At 41.0% G+C, this 22,265-nt stretch overlaps 1 protein-coding gene across 2 annotated transcripts in view; it reads left to right on the forward strand.

Moving 5' to 3' along the window:
* Positions 1-22,265, forward strand: part of glra1 (glycine receptor, alpha 1) — a 32,190-nt gene that overhangs the window by 8,568 nt on the left and 1,357 nt on the right. Inside the window, exons 3-9 of one of the 2 annotated variants that reach the window (XM_085905798.1) lie at positions 5,088-5,126; positions 11,194-11,261; positions 12,155-12,378; positions 14,467-14,549; positions 14,990-15,127; positions 19,344-19,558; positions 21,323-21,469. In XM_085905798.1, the coding sequence (XP_085761924.1) occupies positions 5,088-5,126; positions 11,194-11,261; positions 12,155-12,378; positions 14,467-14,549; positions 14,990-15,127; positions 19,344-19,558; positions 21,323-21,469 (914 nt within the window). The remainder of the gene's footprint in view (positions 1-5,087; positions 5,127-11,193; positions 11,262-12,154; positions 12,379-14,466; positions 14,550-14,989; positions 15,128-19,343; positions 19,559-21,322; positions 21,470-22,265) is intronic. The other variant, XM_085905799.1, reaches the window with a different exon arrangement.

The raw sequence follows: 22,265 nt of genomic DNA on the forward strand, positions 1-22,265 counted from the left end.
AGCGGGAGTCCATAAGGAACACAGCAATCCATTAGTAATCTCTCGACTCAATGGTCGGGAAATCTCGATTGGCAAACGGTGACACCCCTGACTGACTAATGCTCATGCTAACAATCTTTTTAATCATCTCATGTGCTTGTTCTCAACTTTCAGTGTGGAACAAAGGTAAATGAAAGACAAAATGTCTGATCTTTAGACACCCGCCCCCACTTTCCCCCTGCCTTTCTCCTTCCTTCTTTTGCACCTGGCTCGCAGGATGTTTTTTTTCCCGCCTCTGATGCTAGCTGGCTACATTGCTTGTAGCCACATGCTATCCTGATTGCTTGTTTTGTTTTTTGTTTTACTCTGGTGACGACGACAAACGAAGCGATCCCCCTTCCCTGAATGGACGCTCTCGCCTTTAAGACACATGTCACAGGTTTGACACTTTAGCGACACAAGTACGAATCGTGACGAAGAATCAACTCCAGCAGCTCAACTTTTACGATTGGCCGTCACGGATGTATTTTATTGTTATTTGTTCATTACTCTTGAACTAAATCCAGCCAGTAATGACAATCGTGTTAATATCAGCTGACTAAAATTGGCTGACCACTAAATTTGTTGGGTTTTCTACGATTGTTTGGCTAAAACACACAATCCATGACCCAGTTAAGCTATTTTCCTGAAATAACAATCCACTGTTTTAACCAGTAGTTTAATGCTAACTTTCTGAGCCACAAGGGGGGTAACAACTGAATTTGGTACAGATTCTAACTTCCCTAGCATTAGCTAGCTAGTGGTCGCTTTAGACAAATATGTTTGATTCCCACAGTGAACGAGTCACTTTACGCCGCCAAACTAGGGCACTTTTAGCATTTACACGTTAGTGCCTCAGCCTCAATTATGAGTGTAACGAATGAAAGCGTTTGATCTTTGCAACGCGTTCAAGGAGGAGGAGTCGATATTCGTCTCAGGGATCATTTAAAAGATAATTGCGACGAGATGACCCGAATGCCCACGCTCTGTCTCGGCTCGCCTTGTCGGCAGCCGAGCGTGACAGCTCACACTTGCTAGTTCATCATGCACTTTTTGTGTTTGTGCGTGTGTGTGTGTGCGCGTGTGTGTGTTTACCAGTTAAATAAGGGAAACTAGTGCAGCTCGGCTCAATCGTCGATGACACGTCGATGACACGCAATGACACACACACAGTGACGCTACAGAAATACAAACACAAATATTGTTTTTTTAAGACGGCACACTTTCTGTATTTATTTAATACAGCTGTTGTCAGCCCCGCCTTCTGAAAAGAAATAATGTAGACACTGCAGAGTTGACTATTTTTTGTCTTTCAAGTACAATTTGAGAGAAGGTTGTTTGTTACCAGTTCAGTGTTTCCCTGAATTGGAAAAGTTTGCTGGTTTTTAGAAACTGTATGTTGCAGAATCGATTTTGAGGTTGTAAGACTTTTATTGATTTATAACGCCCTTCATGGTCTAGGCCCCTTATATCTCATAGATCTTTTTCATATCAACACTTATGGATCTTCAGGTCCTCTGGTAACTAACCTATTGGTAGAAAGACCTGCGGCGAGGTATGGTTCCAAAGTCTACAACCTTGTGTTGGAAATGAGTTTGACTTTTTTGTTTTAATCTCTTTCTTCAAATAGTATTCGTTGAACCTTTTTAGCATTTAGTTTCTTTTTTGGTTTATTTATTTTGATTTTTTTGTATTTTTTATTTTATTTCACCCAGTTAGATTAAATGATGCTACAAATGAGCTACTTCTGCTAAAACATGTTTGATACAATGGTTAAAATGCTTTATATGACCTTCATGGGCTAACAGCAGTTGTCAGCAAGCAGCAGTGGCACCCAGGAGTTATCAAATCAAAGAGTCAGCTAACATGCTAACTAGACCGGTTGTGTTTGAATGTCTCCAGGTAGGCTGTGCTTTATGATCTGTCAGCACTGACGTTGATTTGCTGCTATCAGCACTTGCTTAATGGCTGCTTAATGCTACGAATGGAGTTGCAGTAATGAGCTTGGGGTTGGGGGAAATGTTGTAAGGTGCGGGGGTAAGGTAGCGTGCCAATGGCATGCTGACCAAGTACAAGTTTAGATGCTTTTAGCTTAGCTCACGCTTTGGGTGTCACGTGGAAATTCACAAATGTCAGTTTGGGACACGGTGGAAGGCGGCAAGAACAGGCAGACAGGCAAATGGGAAGACAGGAGATGAGAAAGACAGGAACTCAAGATAAATTGAAAAAAATATGAAGATAAGATGACAGAAAGATTGGAAAGAGCATAATGAAGAAGTGGAAGATAATAGGAGAATGGCAAAACATGACAAGAAGTTGTGACGTCAAAATTAATGGACAACAAATCTATAATCAAATTAACTGGCTTGTATTTTTATGATTAAGTAATTGTTTAGAGACATTTATAAACTAAGGTTATCTAAATCTTGTCATTTCAGCCTCTCAAAAGTAAGAATTCTTTGATTCCTTCATAAAACCAGACTGATTTATCATTTGTATTTATTTAAAATGAAACAGTTGCAAACATAGACTTTTACATTCTTGTGTGATGTAGATAAATTATTCTTTAGTTGTCTTGAGTGACTAAACAATACCAAATAAACAAAAATAATTGGTTAATAATTAGTTGGATTTTTTTCAGTTTACGTAATGCAAATAAAACTGTATTCGATTTCTCGATTGGAATAATCCATACAATCACATCAAAACTAATCACTATTGGTTTTACTACATCAATTTTCAAAATCAATTTCTTATTCCTATTTTTTTATTCCTATTACGTTGCTTTTAAATATCTGTTTTTTATTTTTGTTTATGATGTTATTTGATTATAAATGCTTTTAAAAATGGTACTTTTATCTATGTGAAACACCTGATGCACTAAATGCTCTCGATAACAAAAGCTTCATTGCTTGCTTTAAAAAAGGCTTTCAAACAGGTCAATCTGACCCCAGTTACATTTATCCATCAGAAAACACAATGAAAAATCTATTTTAGAAATTAATGAAAAAGAAAACAGGTCAGGTCGTTTGTTGAATACCCTTTTTTTATGTTTAATTTTTTTATATTCAGGAGGTCAATGTACTTTCAATCAAATAAAAAATCCCAAACAAAAATAATAAAAAGAAAACCAAAACCATTAATGAATGTATTCCTTTGGCATCCAAGAGGGTTCAGTATGAATATGCATATCCGCACGGCAACGTTAATACATTAGTGCCCGTATGGAATCCCGACATACCTGTAGCAAATGCAGTCTTTATCAGACTCAATGCTAATGCTAACACTAGCTGTGCTTATCCACACCCAGATGCTAATTACCCTCGCTCATTTCTTAACGAAGGGATAACGGCAGCAATAGCAGAAGTGTGCACACGTTGAATCTCAGCTAGCGTGATGCCGGGACAGCCCGGGGCAAGATCTGCCTCTGGCTCACTTTTAATCCCGATTTTAAGCCTCGACTTAAGCCGGGGCTTAGTGTGACACGAGCGCCGGGCCGTGCGTGGAGGTAAAAGTCGACAGAGTGCAAAATGCAGAGAACAATTCACCCCAAGTCCATCTTTTATCCTGCTTTACTTTGAACCGTGACAACACGGCTTCAAGCAGCGCCACCCTCCCTCTGTTGAAAATGTGTCGAAAACATCCAACAGCAAATTGATTATCTTTGTGATTTTCCGAAATAAGTCATATGAAAACCTCTATAGAAAAACAAGAAATGATAATCCTTGTTTAAGTGAGTGTGAGACAATGAGAATTGGCTGGCTGTTAAGTGGCTAACAGTTAGCCACTTTGCATGTTGAGTGACAGCCTCACTTGTGGCAAACAGCAATTCTTGTGCGATTGCGTGCTTGCGTTTATTTTCGGTCTTCAAGAAAGTGCTTAGACTTAGAATCTTTATTCATGCCTTAGGATTGCTCCTTCAAAAAAAATGGTTCCAGTAGCTCTCAGAAATAATACAAAAGAGAATATTGCATTGGTTGCTGTGTTTATCCTGGACCAAACTGTGAGCTTTCGACATCCCTACTGAGTCTGAAAAGTGTTTTTGTCTGATGAATGTCATTTCAGATCACGATGGAAGTTGCTAACCTCCTGCTCTTGTGCTATGTGTAGAAGTTACATCATTTAAATGTCAAACTGGATAACTATTAAAAAAAATGGATCAATAAAAACCAAGGCATATTTAGATCACTTTTATGAAGTATTTTTTAGATTTGAGCATATTAAGGTAATTTTTTTTTTTTTTTTTTTTTACTATCTTTAGTATTTCAAGACATCCATAAGTGTTTCGGTCACATTGTGAATGAACACTTTGGCCTACTATGCAATTTTATTTTAATATTGGTCATTATTGTGGTTCAAGTTTGGTGGTAATTGATGAAAAAAAGTGTATTGTCGCTAAATTGACTTTGTTTCCGTGAATGAACAAACACGAAGTATGTGACGCCGTATTTTGCTGGTTGGCCGTGGATTCGTGCATGGATGGACAAGCGTATACTATGTTTTTGGTTGTCATGGCAACATTGAGACGGCAGTGTGACATCACTTCCTGTCAGCGACGCCAAAATAAAAAGAAAGCCATTTTGACATGTAGTCTTGATGCATTGTGAGCCCGCCCCGCCCCCTTGCATCATCACTCTCTATGAAGTAAGTAGTGCATTTCACAAGATACGTGCATTTTGCTTGTTTGACCTCCGGCACCTTCCTCCCTCTTCGTCATCTTCTCCATGGCCGCTGCACTGGCAGTTTTTTTTTTCCTTTACACTTGTGCATCCCCCCCCCCCCCCCCTTGCCCTGCCCTGCTGCTACTGCCTTCACAGTATGTTGCCACACCTTCCACCCTTGCTGCCAACGTAAATCCCCCTCCTCGCCCCAACTTTCCTTGTCCCTTCTTCCTTCTTGGCAGCGTGCCATGGCGCCCCCCCCCCCCCTTTCCTCGATAGTCGCGTTGTTTTCCTCAAGCAGGATAAACAACGGGTAGTTGCTCAGCTCTTGTTAGTCTCGAATAGAAAAAGAAAAAAAAATCAACAAACAATTTGTGTTGTGTTTAATTGTCATCTTTTTTTTATTAGACCCCAAAGGCTCCAAAAATGAAGCTACTCACAAGAAAGGTACTTTCCTCTTTCTTTCTCCCCCACAAAGGTCTTTTTTTTTTTATTATTATTCCTCTACCATGGCGGTGATGCAATGTCCTTTTTTTCCAATTATTATTTTCACTTCAATAATTATCATAACAATTGCAATCATGTGTGTTTCCTTCCTTGAGTTTTGATGTTGATGTATGCGAGAAGGACCACGGCCGTTTTCTGTGATTTTTGTTGTTGTTGCGTTATTCATAAATAGATCAAATTCACTTTCACATCGTGACTACTTTCCAGTGAAAATTCTCGACATTTTTGCTCGACTCTGAATGTAATGGTGGCACGATGGCCAGTATGCTGCGCTGTCAGGCCACCACGTAATTTATTGTATCTTACAACAAATACTTCTGCTTGTATTCATAGGCTATTTTATTGTAGTGTATTTTACATATAGTATCTTATCCTGCCCATAATGACATTACATGCCAAATAATGAATGATATAGAAGTACTCACAGGCTCAATTTATACAGAATAAATATAATAAATATGAAATCATTTGATGTTATGTTGTAAAATCTTAGGGCCACCACTCAAAATGGCCCAATGTCGGACCCTGATTTGCCCTATTACAAAATGCATACGGCTTTTTTATTTGGAAATAGTTTGGACCCGAACAAAAAAAGAAAATTCTGCAAAGAACCAAAGGTTTCGTGACGACATTTGCTATGGGCTAAAACAAAACGCCGGTGTGTGTGTACAGTATTGTACATATATATTTAAAGCCCAAAATATATCTTCATAATTCACCCCCAGTAAGCATTTCAAATTAAAAAAAAAACATAGCTTGGCTCCCAAAATCTCAAAGTTTTTAAAAATGTAAATAGATGAAATAGTGGCTCGTATGTATTCAGAATGAAAAACCTGCTTTATTGGGTTTCTTTTGGATTTCCACAATGCTGTTCTTGAAATGAATTTGGCCCTTTTACTAACAAAAAGGGCTTCTGATCGCAGTCAACAAACAAAACCTCAGCTAGAAAATATGTGAAAAAAAAACAGGAATAAAACATGTGAAATGGAAGCCAAATGGTGTGCAAGTATTGAGGAACGACGCCAGCCGTTGAAGTCACATAAGCAGGATTATCAATGGCGTTCTTGCTTTGCTCTGCTCTGCTCTGCTCTCAGGCTGATGACATGTTTACAACAGCGCGCCCTCGGCAAAAACACACATTGCCTTACCTTCCTTCATATGACATTTCAATATAAACCGTGACTGTGACTCAACCTGGATGCGTGTGCAAAGTACGTGTGTGCGCACTCAGCTGCCGTGATGCATCTTCTTTCCTGTCAAGATGATTCAAAGCATCAAGCTAACAGCACAGCATCAACACACTTCATTAAATTGCACACACACACACACACACACACACACACACACACACACACACACACACACACACACACACACACATGCACACAGGAGATAAAATGTCTGTCTGCACAAAAGTGCTTTGAGCACAGTGTCAATGCAATTCATTAGGTTATACACACACACGCATACTCACACACACATGAATTCAAACACGCATATTTATCAGATGTAAAATATCTGTCCACGCAAAACCAAGATACAAGCACGTAATCAACACACTTTCTTAATTTACTCACATTCGCACACACATACATACACAATATTTTAACAAACACACTCACACAAGCGTTCATCACAGACTGACAACATGCCTCACAACGCTTCCACTTTTGTCCTTTGGGTGTCACAGACCCGCTTTGAAACTATTGCAAGCTGCCAAAACAAATCGCTATGACAAAAATGTTAAAAAGCAGCGCAAGCAGCTGTGGGACAAACACATCCCATAGCGGCGCCATTTTAACACATCAAAAACGTACGTTGGGATCGCTACAAGGTCCTAGTAATCGTGCGGCGACGGGAAGTGAGTTTTTGGTCCAAAACACTCCCGGTAGATTTCCGATTTTCAAACTACTCGCCTTTGTAAAGTAGACACTTCATTAAACTAAGAAGGCTGCCGTGGCCATCTTTCCTCATTCTGTGCTTTGTTTATCTGCGGCTTAATGTGTTGACTCACAACTGCATAAACACACACACACACACACACGTCTCATGAAGTTAAACGGGCGGCGGTGTGGAGTGGCAGTGAAGGAAGTGAAGCGACATAATCTGATTGACAGCAGAATGAGGAAAAAAAAAAAGCCTCAAGCTTGGTCTTCAAACAGGAAGTCGGGAAGAAGCACGCCGCTCGTAATCATCCCCTGTCACTCATTAAAAGAAAAATGGAAAAAACTGTTTCGATGTAACCATTCTGAAAATGGTCGACACTGCAAGCTCTTGTCATGCATATCTGACCTCTACGACTTCATCAAAAGACAGCAAATGTCACAATTGTTTGAATAAACAGACGCCAAAAGCGGACAGAAAATGGAAGGCCATAAGAAAGTGAAGTGAAAGGATTTCATTAAAAAAACAGGCTTGGTTTTGATTTTATTGTCATCCCTAAATACTCTTGTCACATGATGTCGTCTTTTGAGAGCATTCGTATCACTCGCCGGATGCATTTTGTTAAAGTTGTATTTATTTTTTTGTAACGTCAACAACTAGATTTAACAAAAATTCCAAATCGGTCATCTTATCCTGCTGTGTGAATGTGGACTCAAACAAAAGCGCTTCTGTTAACTGTCAACAAAAAAAGACAGCCAAGTCTTATCCAAACAATTTTTTTTCAACGAAAAAAAAAAGAGACTTATGCCCAAAACCACTTTTCCTTTGTGTGCACTGACTGCATGGCTAACGACGCTTGCCCAAGCTCGAAATTGAAACTGGGCCTGATTGAAGGGGCAATATTGTCACAATGTCTGTCGCGTTTAACTCAAATATTTGACCGTTTGGTTTTGTCATCTTGAGGACCGACCCCACCGGGACACTCGACATTGTCCGACTGTTGTTTCATTTCGCAAGCATTCTGACTGTGAATACTTGTGGTTTATGTTTTTGGACACATGGAACTCAACGCTCTCGTCAAAGTCATCAGACACGCTTGTCAAAATAATTAGTAATTCTAGAAATTGTTCTGTCTGCCGGTATTGAGGGTACTGGAAAAGTCTCTGGGGTTGAGACCAGGTTCTGAGAACGCACTAGGTTGACCAACTAGTGTTACAAAAATCGGGTTTTTTGATCATCATACTTTTGGATTGAGAATAACTCAAGCTAAGACGGGATAAACCTCCTGGTCTTTGGAGTACCACAAGGATCAGTGCCATGCTCACACTACAGTAACTTAGACAATGACGGCAACACAAGACTAAGATTCTACAGAATATTTTGTGGAGTTCCGCAAGGGTCAGTACCGCTTACCATTGTTACATGATGTTAGTAGCATGAAATTACAAAGCGCCCGAAACTGACTGACAGTACAAACCTTTTTTTCAGTCTGGGTCTTTACTACTCTCGATTGACAGAGTGTATCACAACATTAGCATGTATGCGTGTTGCAGCGTGACAAAGTGTGAAGGCAGCTTGAAGTGTTTGCTGTCACGTCGAATCAACAGCAACACACGGCGGTTGCGTTCTTCACATGTCAGCGTCACAAAAGTGACTTCATTAAGTCTTCCAGGAAAAAAAAGAATGTTTTGACTTTTTAATTGATTAGCGGCAACAAAGAGCATCTTTCCTGCGTTCTTGTGAGGATTCAGCAACTTAATGAAGAAGTTTCTAGAAGCAGGACAGAAAATGAGGCAGGCTTTCAAGTTTAGATGACGCCTGATAGAGTTTTTGATTCTTTTTTTCCTCTAAGCCTGAGAGCTGTTAGCTTGTGCAGTAAATACGGGTATTAGCTTAATAAAGGTAAACTCTCCAGCACACCAGTACCATGAATATTTAATGAAGCAGCAGAATCCTCATTAAGTCACAAATTCAGGCCTTGGTTTCTTGCTTTAACAAGCTCAACGTAAAGTCTTTGTTTGTTTCTTATCTTTGTTTACGTCCTCTGAAACATCCGCAGGCGCTGCATCTTTGATTGCTTTTTCTTAATTTGTTGTTCGTTGGTGGCTAAAATAAAATTCGGCGTTAGCTTGACTTATAAGTTAAATTGTTCCCATGACTCAATTAGTTTATTTTGTAAATCAAGTTGTTCTAAGGTTCTTTCTATATCTGTCTATCTAGGTTATGTTGGTTCCATGTGGTTTCTGTGGAATCCATCTGGTTTTCATAAAACTACACGTTCCATCTGGAATTCTGTATGTTCTATCCAGGTCATACAGGTTCTATTTGTGTTTTAATGATCAACATTTTCAATTGGTATCACGTAGTTCTTTAGATTTATTTTGGTTGTTTTTTTTTCTCTGGTTAGCTAGCACTATCTGCAGTAGAATCTACCAAGGTTCAATCTGGTTTATGTAGAACTGGAGATTGTCTGTGGATTGTAAAGAGCTTTTGGATCTCTAGGTTTTGGGTTCTGTATCTTGTACCTGGGTTAAACAGGTCTATGTGGAGTCTTGAGGTGAAACAAACAATTGTTTGTTCTATTGGGTTTTATCAGGGTTATAGTGGTACGTTCTGGATTCTGAAAAGCTTTATAGGTTTTTATAGATTCTCGCTGAGTTTCATAACTGCGCTATCTTGGGCTTTCATTTCTATATGTCTGTGCGGGTATGTGCTGGTCATCTACTTTTTCTTCTTTGTTGTGTTTACGTCCCCGACCGTAACGACAAAAGGCACTTTTTTTTTTTTTCCGCCAGCTCGCCGACCTTAAGTCACGCCATCCACGGCCCAATCACAGCTTGCCACACTTTAGTCTCTCTTCCACCATCCTTCCCCTTTAAATGGACCACCATTGTCCTGCTCTCTTTCCCTCACACAGACACACTCACAGGGAAAAGTGCCTGCAGGGATGCGCACACGCTGACAGGGAGAGTAATTGGCCATCAAAGTAATCCAGACTCCTTCCTTCGCCCCGCCTGTGGAATTAGACACCGACTTGCAGCAGGATATTAAAGAGCCCGTCCCAGTGTGTAAGCGTGCGTGCGTTGGTGTTTGTGTGTATGTGCTTGTGTTGGTGTTTGCCAAAAGTCCGCTGTGACCTGAAGGCAAATAAATCCCATAAATAATAAAAGTCCAACAAACAAGTGCGGAGTTGTTTAGAGGTTGAAATCAACATGGCGGCGCAAGACCCCGCCACTAGTTTGCTGCCATGTTTGTACAGGCGCATAATACACACACACACACACGCGTGCGCAATAATTACATTGTAAGTGGACTCGTTAATATTTGGACTTGAAATGTAAAACAGCACCAACAATCATCGCCTGTCACACATACACACATGCAGAGTACAGCGATGTTTCTGTTGGAGGAAGTTTGACTTTGAAACAAATTTATGGACGCTGGTGTCCTCACAGGTCACATGACATGGATTTTTCATCTGTGTTAATATTTCAGCAAGATGGCGACTGACAGTGGTGCCGCAAGGACGATAAAACACTTTCATTGACCTCGTTTTATGTGCATGCTTGTGTGCACACGCTTGTGTGTGTGTGTGTATAGCGGACATAAAGCTAATGTTTCGACTTGGGATGTAACAGTTTTACCGGTAAAAATGAAATATTAAAATGGCTGCACAAAACTAACGATCGAAAGTGAGCGCATGAAAAGTTTGCAAAGATCATAATTGGAGTGGAAGTAAGGCATTTGGTTTGAAGCAGCCATTTTGAGAATGGCTCGGGCCTCATATTATGGTAGTAGGAATATTATATGGTCAAATATACGAACTCGTGAAGCCACAACAGAGAAACGGTCATTCTGACCAAAATATGTCTGTACTCGTGAGTTGCTCCCACAATGTTTTGATTGGAAGCGTTTGCTTGCTTGTGTGCTTGGAAAAGTCAGTTTGTTTCTGTGTCTCAGTTGAGCCATCGAATGATTCCGATTTGAATCGGCGCGGGATAAAATTTCAACATATTTATTATATTGAAATCATATTGTTGATCCGTGTGATGATCTTGAATGTAAAAAATGAAATGTTTCCGTGGTTTGATGTGTGTCGTGATCTCCTCATCCTCCTCCACAGGTCCTCCCGTCAACGTCACCTGCAACATCTTCATCAACAGCTTTGGCTCCATCGCCGAGACCACCATGGTAAGTAAGTTGCTCTGTTTGAGCACCAAAAAAAAAAAAAAAAAAGGAACAACTATGGAAATAAATGTGTCACTTGTTTTATTAAGATGTCTTTTTCCTTATATACAGCAAACGTGGATACGGTTTAAGTAACACTTTCATCCAACGCAATTTTATGGAGCGTTTGAACAAATGTCTTACACAGCAGAATTCTCATAGCTTTTCAGGAGAGCCCTTGTTTGGCATGTTTGTTCAACCATTCACGGGGGCACCCGAAGCCATTTACCATACTTTAGACTGGTCACTCATTTGTAAAAACAAAAACAAAAAAAACACCCTCACTTGTCGAAAATTAAATAGAAAGGTTGAAAGGTTTTAAGGACATAAGAGGGGGGGAAAGTGAGTCACTTGCTGTGCTCACAGTCACTTTTGTTGTGTTTTTTTTAATTCTCCCCCCCCTCCATCAATGAATCCACAAATTAATCAATTATTCAAATAAATGCCAGTTGTAAATACAAATTAACGCATGTGCTGCTGAAATGGTCTTTTTATAACTTAATGAATGAGTTTCTCTAGCATAGCGTAGCGCTGTGCGTGCTCGAGCATATGAAAGAGCGAGGCAAGTGAACACTGACTGGTCGCTAATCCGTGCCGGATTAGAAAGAAAAACAACAAAGTACGTAAATAATCGGATTTATCATCTTTTGTCCCGCCGGTAAATCCATTTAGGAGATCCCGTGACAGGAAGTGTGTCTGTGTGTGTATGTGTGGACGCTTTCTCCTCTTCACGGATTTGAACGCAACACTGCTAAGAACGCCACTTGAATTCTTATTAGCATATTTCTACAGCCGGATCGTATGGCTTATTTTACGATTTGCGAAAAGAGGCTCATGTGTGTTGTGTGTGTCGACAGGACTACAGAGTGAACATCTTCTTGAGGCAGCAGTGGAATGACCCCCGTCTGGCCTACAGCGAGTACCCGGACGACTCTCTGGACTTGGACCCGTCCATGTTGGATTCCATCTGGAAGCCCGATTTGTTTTTTGCCAATGAGAAAGGGGCCAACTTCCACGAGGTCACAACCGATAACAAGCTGCTGCGCATCTCCAAGAACGGAAATGTGCTCTACAGCATACGGTGATTTATGGGTTTACATTTGTTTGCTTTATTTCATGTGTAAATTTCAAAAGTCGAAGCAATTGTACTTGATGGAAGTTTTTCAGAAATTCTGCTCCCAAAGTCAATTTAACGTTTCAATGTGAAATTCGGTAGGTTGGTCAATCATGCATTGAGTCAAGTCAAGTTTATTTGTATAGCCCTAAATCACAAGCAGTCTCAAAGGGCTTCACATAGACAAACAATTGACAACTATTCTCAAAGCATCCCCTGATTTCGAGCTCCCAAAAGGGCAAGGAAAAACTAAAAAAAATAAAACACCAGGGGAAAAATGAGAAACCTTGAGAAGGGACCACAGATGGAAGGAAACCGAATACCGAAAAAGCTGCCATTTTGGATTCGGCGGTATAACTTGGTCATATCCAAGCCTTTTTGCCACTGGAAATACGTTTAGAAATTCAGTTTTAAATAGAAACAAACTTTGGCTGCCAATATAAGTAGACGCACAAAAACGTCATGCCTGAACAGACAAAGGAAGTCTGTCATTTTCATCTGAAGTTGTGCTCATTTCTGGCCATTAACACAAATGAAGAAATTTTGCCCTCAATGCCAGATTAATTTAGCAATATCAATTTGGGTAGAATTATCGATCATAAGTAGACCCACAAAAAAAAAGCCATGTCTGGAAAAAACACTTGAAGTGTGCCATTTTGGTTTGAAGTAGACATTTTCAGAGGGTCCTTCAAAGATGATCACCTGGTAAATTAAGGCCTCAAACTTAACATTTTGATATTTAAAGTGACAGCCAAACTTTGTGTGTGCGTGGTAGCTACCAAATTAAATTCTGAATACAAAACAGTATGGGGCGGCTTCGTGGTGCATTTAGCACATTTGCCTCACAGTTAAGAGTGTGCGGGTTCGATTCCACCTCCGGCTGGATGGATAAACAGTATGGCTTGTTAAAAATTTGTCAACTTTAATTTAAAAAAATGTGTTTTTTGTCAGGAAGTGTGGGAATGTTAATAAGCTCAGAGGGAAGACTTTTCGGACACTTTGATGCACTTTGAGGCTGAACTTGATGGCTTCCCGTTTACGGCGTGGACGAGACCTTGACGCCGTTCCTGCAGAACATGTATTAATGCGTCAGAGCGTGACTAGCCGCTTTTCTTTTCATGGCTTCTCGCCGACGTCCAATTCAAGGCTACTGGAGTTATAGCCGCCTCCGTCCCACCTCCTCCTCCTTCTCTCGCTCCATTTTATCGCCTTGCCTCTCCTCGCCTCGCTGGTAATCTACAGAGCTTTTTAGTATTCCGCTGGCGTGCGGCGTCCATCATGGTGTCCACCGGCAGGAGGAGAAGAAGGAGCTACAGTACGAGAGTCCTTCAAATGACAAGCGGCATAATCGAGCTCCGTTTACAAGTGGGATTAAACCGCGCTTGGCTTCTTCTTTGCTTCCGTAAACTGGGGAGGGGGGGGGTCCCTAAAATTGTATTATTTTAAATGTGCATGCTGACTGTTGCCATTCCAGAAGTTACTTTTGTGAAGGTTTTATGGCTCCAATTGCAATTAAAAAAAAAAAATCGTAACTTGTTTTTCTAGAAAAACAAAATTAACTCTTTGATTGCATGGCATTTAGTCGTACGTGTGGTCGTAATGTTGCAATGGCTTTAAGATTTCGATGGTATTTGGAGGAAAAGAAAAAAAATCTCTTCCTTTTTTTTTTTTGAGATGCTTTTGGTATTGTTTTGTTCGCGGATGATGTGAATCATCTGCTAAGACATCCAAAACGTGTTCCTCATGCTGCCTTCAGTTGTCGAGCTTTGAGCAGCAAGGGCGTTTTACGACGCTGACTTTTCATGAGCCTGATTTTATTGCCATGGAAAAACCGCATTACAGGCGCAGTTGAAGCGCAGCATCACCACTCCGCCCTTTCACTCACGTTGGAACTTGGAGCTTCTCAAGTGGGAGGCGGACATGCTAACCACCAGCGCGCTGAGCTGTCCCTTATTTACACAACTTTATTATTGTCCCTTATTTGAACAACTCAGCTGATTGAGTTCTAGCGAATCTTCTCAGCGGCAACTGTGTGCGTTTGTGTCTGTGTCGCAGAATAACACTGGTGCTGGCCTGTCCAATGGATCTGAAAAACTTTCCGATGGATGTGCAAACGTGCATCATGCAGCTGGAAAGCTGTGAGTACACACACACAATTAAAATTTACATGCGCACACACAGTAGAAAACATTCAAGTGTACATTATTGATACACACACACGCGTATATTTAACGTATAGGTGTACACGGGTGGACAGAGTAAATGAGTGTGCGCAAACGTGAGGTGACTAGGAAGCAGGAGCGGCGCAGCGGGCCAGCAGACGGGCTCTCGGCCCGACGCCAACATCGCAGAGACGTTGTGATGTCACTCAGTAACCATAGCGACCTCATCCTTTTGTCCCGCTTCCTTCCCGTTACCTTTGCATTTTGGCATCTCAGTAACAAAGAGAAAAGAGCAGAGGTTATCAAACTTAACCCGCAAACATAGACAAGTAATACTATCGACGCTACACAACAGCGTCGCCGAATGTGATCGATCCTCACAAATGATGCTAAGCTAATGTGCTGTTTCATTTCAGTTGGCTATACGATGAACGACCTGATCTTCGAGTGGGACGAGAAAGGCGCCGTGCAGGTAGCGGACGGCCTGACGCTGCCTCAGTTTATACTCAAGGAGGAAAAAGACCTCAGATACTGCACCAAACACTACAACACTGGTGAGTCAGCAAAACACCATTCAGCAACTCCACTACTACAAAACACTCCACCCAGTGGGTCAAAATCTACCTCGACCATTACCTCTACCAGTACTTGACAACAATCTACCTTTTTCATTCATTTCTGCCACTGATGGAAAGCAATTTAGCTTTCAATGCAGTCACAACTGCCTCTACTGGTCAATATTCTTTCTTCTCCACAGTCACTACTATCTAATTGTTTAACAAATACCGGGGCCACTACTAGACAACAATCTACTTAGCGCAATCCCTTCTACCACTACGAGACAGCAAATTCAACAGTTACTACTAGTACTACCACTATTGGACAACAAACTGCCTTTAACAAAGTCCCTACTGCTTCGACTGGACTACACAACCACTAGTGCGGGGATTGTCAACCAATGGTCCGCGGCCCTCTAGTGGTTTGTGATGGTGTTGCTGGTGGACCGCGAAATTGGAAATGGAAAATAATTCCTATTTTCGAAAATAAAATGGATTTATTATTTAGACTTGGTTTAGTTTCCAGCTAATTTTGTGAATGATATTACCATCCAAATGATCTCAAATGTAGCTGAGATTCCCAATATAGACATACAGATGCTAATAAATAGCCTGTATAGGTCGATCCTCCTTCGGTGCGAAATAAAACAATTTTCCGCCAAAGCACGAGGCCCCCGAGTTGCTTCTTGGTTATAAAGGTGGTCCCTTTATAGCCAAGTTGAAAGCCCCTGCACTAGTGGATAAAAATGGCACTACAGCAGTCAGTGTTACATTTCCATACTCGGCCTCAAACGCAGTCACTAAGAAAAACCTTTAACAGTCAGTTCCTACTGGACAACAACCTTCAAGAGTCACTAATACCTCCACTGAACCAATATAAGCTTTGTTCAAGAGAAGCAATCCTTCTCTTTTGTTCTTCCATGTTCTCCCTCACTCCTCCTTGATCGTCAAGGGGCTCGCTGCTCCGTCTCGTGTTTGTGTCATTGCCTTTTACTTCACTTCTCAGGTCCATCCATCTCTCTCAATATGCATGTGCGTGTTTATTTTTGTTGTTTTTTTTTTTGTGTATTTTTGCTGGCTGGCTCCCAACAGGGAATAAAGAAAGCGCAAGTGAAGGTGCGTTGTTTTTTTTTGTTGTTGTTTTGTTTTCTTTGTGTATGGGCAGGGATTTATTAGCTGCGGTATGACTGCGAGGAAAGAGATTCCGCCCGGCAACACAAAGAGTGGGCGACAAAAAGCCTCTTGAAATACTAATTAACTCAGCGCCTGCTGCATTGCACAACTCGCCTGCCCCGCAGAAGCAATAACAACCACAACAAGGGAAACAACAGGGAACGCCCCACTGGATCTCGCAATCCGTCTTCGGCACCTTTGGCCACAACTTCCTTACAATATCTTGCCATAAAAAAATCGGTCATGAAAAAAAATATATATTTACATATAGACCTTCACATTATTCAACACCGCTTACAACGAGTGGACGACAATTTACGTTAACCACTGTTACACTGGTGGACAACATTCTGCGGCATTTTACTTTCAACGCATCCACAAGTGAATTTACCTTTACGGACAACAGTAAACCGTTGGAACAGGTAGCAATCTCGTTCAAGAGGAAACAAACTAAAAGGAAAGGCTAAAAATATTCTTTCAGCCACTTAAAGCAAAAAAAAGCACATCAGGACGCAAGAATAAAAAACAACTGAGGAAAATACAGAAAAGATTTCTGGTAAAGAAATATCTGTAAATATCTCGAAAACTAGTTTGGATTTGTTGGTCTTTGAATATCATGGTTAATTCCAATGGAATCAGGGCAACGTGGAAAAGCTCATCACGTTTCACACTTTATTCTTGCCCATATATTAGATACCATGCCGTACTATACTGTTCTCCAGTCCACTGGGCTGTATTGATTAAAGTTCACACTCACATACACACACACGGATGAATCATTTCAGTCTTGTCCTGGGATGGAAAATATGGACGTAGCTTAAAAGCTCTCAAGTGTATCGCGCACATAAATCCAGCCGCAGCTCCTCTTGCTCCTTGGTTGATATTTGAGGCATATGAAGGTTGTTGCAGATATTGATAGTGCTGATGAAATGGCTGGTTGGCCATCTTGTTGTGTTTGTTGGCGCACAATTGGGAGGTGGCCATTTTGTCGCACCCTCGGAACGGGGAAAATCCAATGACAACTTTCCTTCAAGGGGAACTCACCGAAAAATACAATTTTTCATCATCACCTAAACCAGTGGTTGGCAAATAGGGGCCCGCGGGCCAATTATGGCCCGCCATCTATTTTGTCTGGTTCGCGATATGCCTTACAACAATCCCATCAAATTCGAAACATTTATTGGGGTATGATAGTCCTTAGGGACAACAACAGGTGGAACATCCTGTTTCAGTTATCCACGACGCACAGGTCGGAACGGTATTGACACGCGAGTGCGCGGAATCTTATGGAAAAAAAAAAACAAAGTGTCCTGTCTCCCTCCTCCAGTGGGCAATTTTGTTAAATAAACAACATAACAAGGTCTGCTCAAATGGAATTAAATTAAATGATTTTTAAAAGTAAGATGATGTTTATTTTAATATAATATAATAATTAACAATTTAAATAGTAGGGACCCCCCCCAAAAAAAGCAATGGCCCGCGATGCCATTGTCTGAATTTTTTTTTGCCCCGCGTCCAAAAGACCCCTGAACTAGGTTGTCAAATTAGGGTTAGGGTTTCCGGCTAGGGTTTCCAACCAGTTTTAGGATCGCTAATTAGGGTTTCAAACTAGGGTTAGGGTTTCCGAATAGGGTTTTAAAACATGGTTAGGGTTTCAAACTAGGTTTTAAAACTAGGGTTAGGGTTTTCAACGAGGGTTTCAAACTAATTTTAGGGTTTCTAAGATTAGGGTTTCTCCCTAAGGGTTAGGGTTAGGGTTTCCGACTAGGGTTTCCAAGGAGTTTTAGGATCGCTAATTAAGGTTTCAAACTAGGGTTAGGGTTTCCGAATAGGGTTTTAAAACATGGTTAGGGTTTCATACTAGGTTTTAAAACTAGGGTTAGGGTTTTCAACGAGGGTTTCAAACTACTTTTAGGGTTTCTAAGATTAGGGTTTCTCCCTAGGGTTTAGGGTTAGGGTTTCCGGCTAGGGTTTCCAACCAGTTTTAGATCGCTAATTAGGGTTTCAAACTAGGGTTAGGGTTTCCGAATAGGGTTTTAAAACATGGTTAGGGTTTCAAACTAGGTTTTAAAACTAGGGTTAGGGTTTCCAACGAGGGTTTCAAACTACTTTTAGGGTTTCTAAGATTAGGGCTTCTCCCTAGGGGTTAGGGTTTCCGGCTAGGGTCTCCAACTAGTTTTAGGATCGCTAATTAGGGTTTCAAACTAGGGTTAGGGTTTCCGAATAGGGTTTTAAAACATGGTTAGGGTTTCAAACTAGGTTTTAAAACTAGGGTTAGGGTTTCCAACGAGGGTTTCAAACTACTTTGAGGGTTTCTAAGATTAGGGTTTCTCCCTAGGGTTTAGGGTTAGGGTTTCCGACTAGGGTTTCCAACCAGTTTTAGGATCGCTAATTAGGGTTTCAAACTAGGGTTAGGGTTTCCCAATAGGGTTTTAAAACATGGTTAGGGTTTCAAACTAGGTTTTAAAACTAGGGTTAGGGTTTCCAACGAGGCTTAAATCAAAACATTTTTATTTTTAGTGTTGAATATGAAATTCTCAAGTATCTTTTTCGTAGATTCATCACTCGAATCACTTCACCGGGATTTTTTGTGGACATTTCAGTCAACTCCAAAAAGAATTGTCAGGTAGCCAAAAGGAAAATTGTTCTCTATGCGGCATGAACGATTTCCAGTGTGGCATCAGCCGCCGTTTTTCACTGCGGTTTACTTTTTGCATTTTGATTTTGATATCAAACATGGCAGCTTTCTACACTGTCAACTGCTTCAGTCAGCACAGATGTCTCCTCAAATGCTCACTTTTCTGCCTCCTTGAACCTTGGTCTTTTCCACTCTTTCCTCTCTTCATCTTCTTCCTTATCTGCTCCATGTCCGTTTACGTGTTCAGGTTCAGTGCTGGGATATGACTTTGACACCAAAGGAAAAGAAACCACATCGATGTGAATAAATAGTCGTTTTAAAATTGATGCACCCGATGATGTCCGTCAGTCGCTTTGGATTTTGTGTTCTTTTTCCTAATGTTGCTGCTTTGTCGTCGTTCAGGCAAGTTCACGTGCATCGAGGCCCGCTTCCACCTTGAGCGTCAGATGGGTTACTACCTGATCCAGATGTACATCCCGTCCCTGCTTATCGTCATTTTGTCCTGGGTGTCCTTCTGGATCAACATGGACGCCGCCCCCGCCCGGGTGGGCCTGGGTATCACTACCGTGCTCACTATGACCACGCAGAGCTCGGGATCCAGAGCCTCCCTGCCCAAGGTCAGCCTCAAATTGAGTCGGTGGTTGCTTAACCTCATTTTGAACCAACTATCAAATCTTCACGTATAGCAAAGTCAGACAGTATAGCACAGAATTACGTCCATGATATTGCACTTTGTCTGAGACAGATGCATTTCGCAGGTTGGTGCCAGAAGTTGGCTTTGAGCCTCATGGTTTGAGAACGGAGTATATTTTGCGGGGCAGGGGTCCTCGATGATCACGCCGGCTTTCTGCAGCCGTCTGCCACTGGTGACAGTGACTCAACTCACTTCACAGCAAGCAGCAGTTTGGCACAAGAAAGCTTGATTGACACTCCCAGCTCATGTTTACTGTCCAACTAACAAACACTACATGACAACTTGTGTGTTGGAAAAAAAAAACATACCATAGCTTTTTCACGAGTGAGTGACTGAAGCTCAATTTCTTCATATGTGGTCCGAGATTGGATTGGGTTTTTTTTTTTTTTTTTTTTCACTTTACTCAATGAGTTAAGCAATGGATTGACCACAAACCGTGTAACACACATGGAGACAATATAATTACTCACAATCATATCTTCTTCGTCCTCTGCAAAGAACAACTGTTGGGCTGTCTGTTATATACTACCCCCTGGTGGCCAAGATAGGCACATCCAAAGAAAACAATAGATGCAGTGTGACAAAAATAAAACGTATATCTTTGTTATTACGTATGTTTTTTGTTGTTGTTTGTTTTTTTTGCAGTTTTTCTCCCTCCTTAAAATACAATAATTTTTGCAGATTACTGATTTTAGTGATTTTTCTTTTTCTTTTGGTAAACCATATAGTGAATTTTGTGATAGTCATTAAAGATATGATAATATATATATATATATATATATATATATATATATATATATATATATATGTTCATATAGAATAGGTGAGTGAATGCACAACCAGTTTTCACATATCAAGAAAAAAAAGCAGTTTAAAAAAAAAAGGCAACTAAATGTTTTTCTGTGAGGGATTTTCAGATTAAAGAAAGAAAACAGTCATAGCTTGCGTGACCCAGTATAGGATTGTATAATTATGTCCAGGGAAGCTGTAATCCCCAACACACATTCACTCACAGACGCGTGCGTATACACACACACGCACGCACGCACGCACACACATGGTTTCTCAACATTAGGTGCTTCATGCGCTCTAAAAATTGAACAAGTGAACCGTGATTCCGCTGCAGTTCAGCTGTCACAATAATGATCACACAGCACAGCTGAGCTTACGCGCACACACACAAATGCGCGTGCACACACAAACACACACCTGAGTGTAGCTCTCACACAGACACACACTTTTGCACATCCAGTCGCTGCACGTCATGATGAAGGTAAGATTAGGAAAGGAAGTGCACAGGCAAAGAGATGTTAGCACTGTTAGCGCAGTTAGCTTACTGTGTACACAAACATGACAACGCTTATCTGTAATATTCAGTAGAAATGTGTCATTTTATTCTTTTTTTTTTTGTTATTTGTAGTCATAATGAATCAACATTTTGAAATCTAAAGTTTGCCAGATGTTTTGAAAATTTGGTCCCTGAAATTTCTTTCGGTCAGTGAGAAATTTTGTAGACATGTCTATCATGAGTTGACCCACAAAAAAAGTCTCAAAGAGTTATCCTTGAAAACACACAGGAAGTTCATTTGACTTTGAACCCAAAAATGATGCTCTGAAAATGAACGTCAAGTTTCAAATGTTTCCATTTATGTTTTCCTTTGCTTTCGTTGGCCGTCTTTGCCGCCAGGTGTCGTACGTGAAGGCCATCGACATCTGGATGGCCGTGTGTCTGCTCTTCGTCTTTTCGGCGCTGCTGGAGTACGCTGCCGTCAACTTCATCGCTCGCCAGCACAAAGAACTCCTTCGCTTCCGCCGGCGGCGACGGCACATGAAGGTCACTTCCTCATTTTGTAACCCAATATTTTTTGTCCACCTTCAATTGACAAAATTCATTGACAAAAAGAAAAAAAAAAAGACATTGACAAAATTCTGCTTGTCAGTAGGAAAGGTCTCAAATTAGACCAATGACGCTAGCAGCATGTTGGCATACAGAGAAAAGCAAGCAAAAAATGCTTCCTTTGTGCTCACAAATGCTTTCAATCGGGGTTGAGAGGAACGTACGTTTTTGTTCAGCTGAAAGTCAAAGGTGATGGTATTAGTTGTCATTTTGGCATACTCTGTGCTGATTAGCATTTCAAGCGAAGATGATTGGGCACCGATCAATAAGAAGACATCGTGAAGTTGTCAGCTGCAATTAAGGGGCGGAGCCAATTAGCCTGGCAATAGCAGTGGCGGCGACTGGTTAGCTTGTGTCACTATCAATCTCGGCGAATCTCAGTGGGGGTGAGCACGAAAACCTGAGGGACGCCACTCGGCAACGCGTGACTCGATAGAAGACTTGATTGATGAGCGTGTCCGCCGCAAAGCAGGCCAGCTCTTTAATTGGTTGCGAGAATGATGCTTAACTTCCAGGAACGAAAGAAAAAAAGAGAGAGAGAGCCAAAAAGACATAGTTGCACTTCCTTGTCACTTTCTCTTGCTGTCCTTTTAATCAACTCCCTGTTTTCCTCTGTCTTTTCATTCCTCCACTTCTTCTTCTTTTATACGTTTTATTTTATTCTGGTCTTGTTTTCCTTCCATTTGCTGTTCTCTCCAGTTCTTCCTGTTGCTGTTTCTTGGAAGTTACTTAG

The sequence above is a fragment of the Syngnathus leptorhynchus genome, chromosome 2 (genome assembly GCF_054491065.1).
Source record: "Syngnathus leptorhynchus isolate UIUO chromosome 2, UIUO_Slep, whole genome shotgun sequence".
NCBI lineage: Eukaryota > Metazoa > Chordata > Actinopteri > Syngnathiformes > Syngnathidae > Syngnathus > Syngnathus leptorhynchus.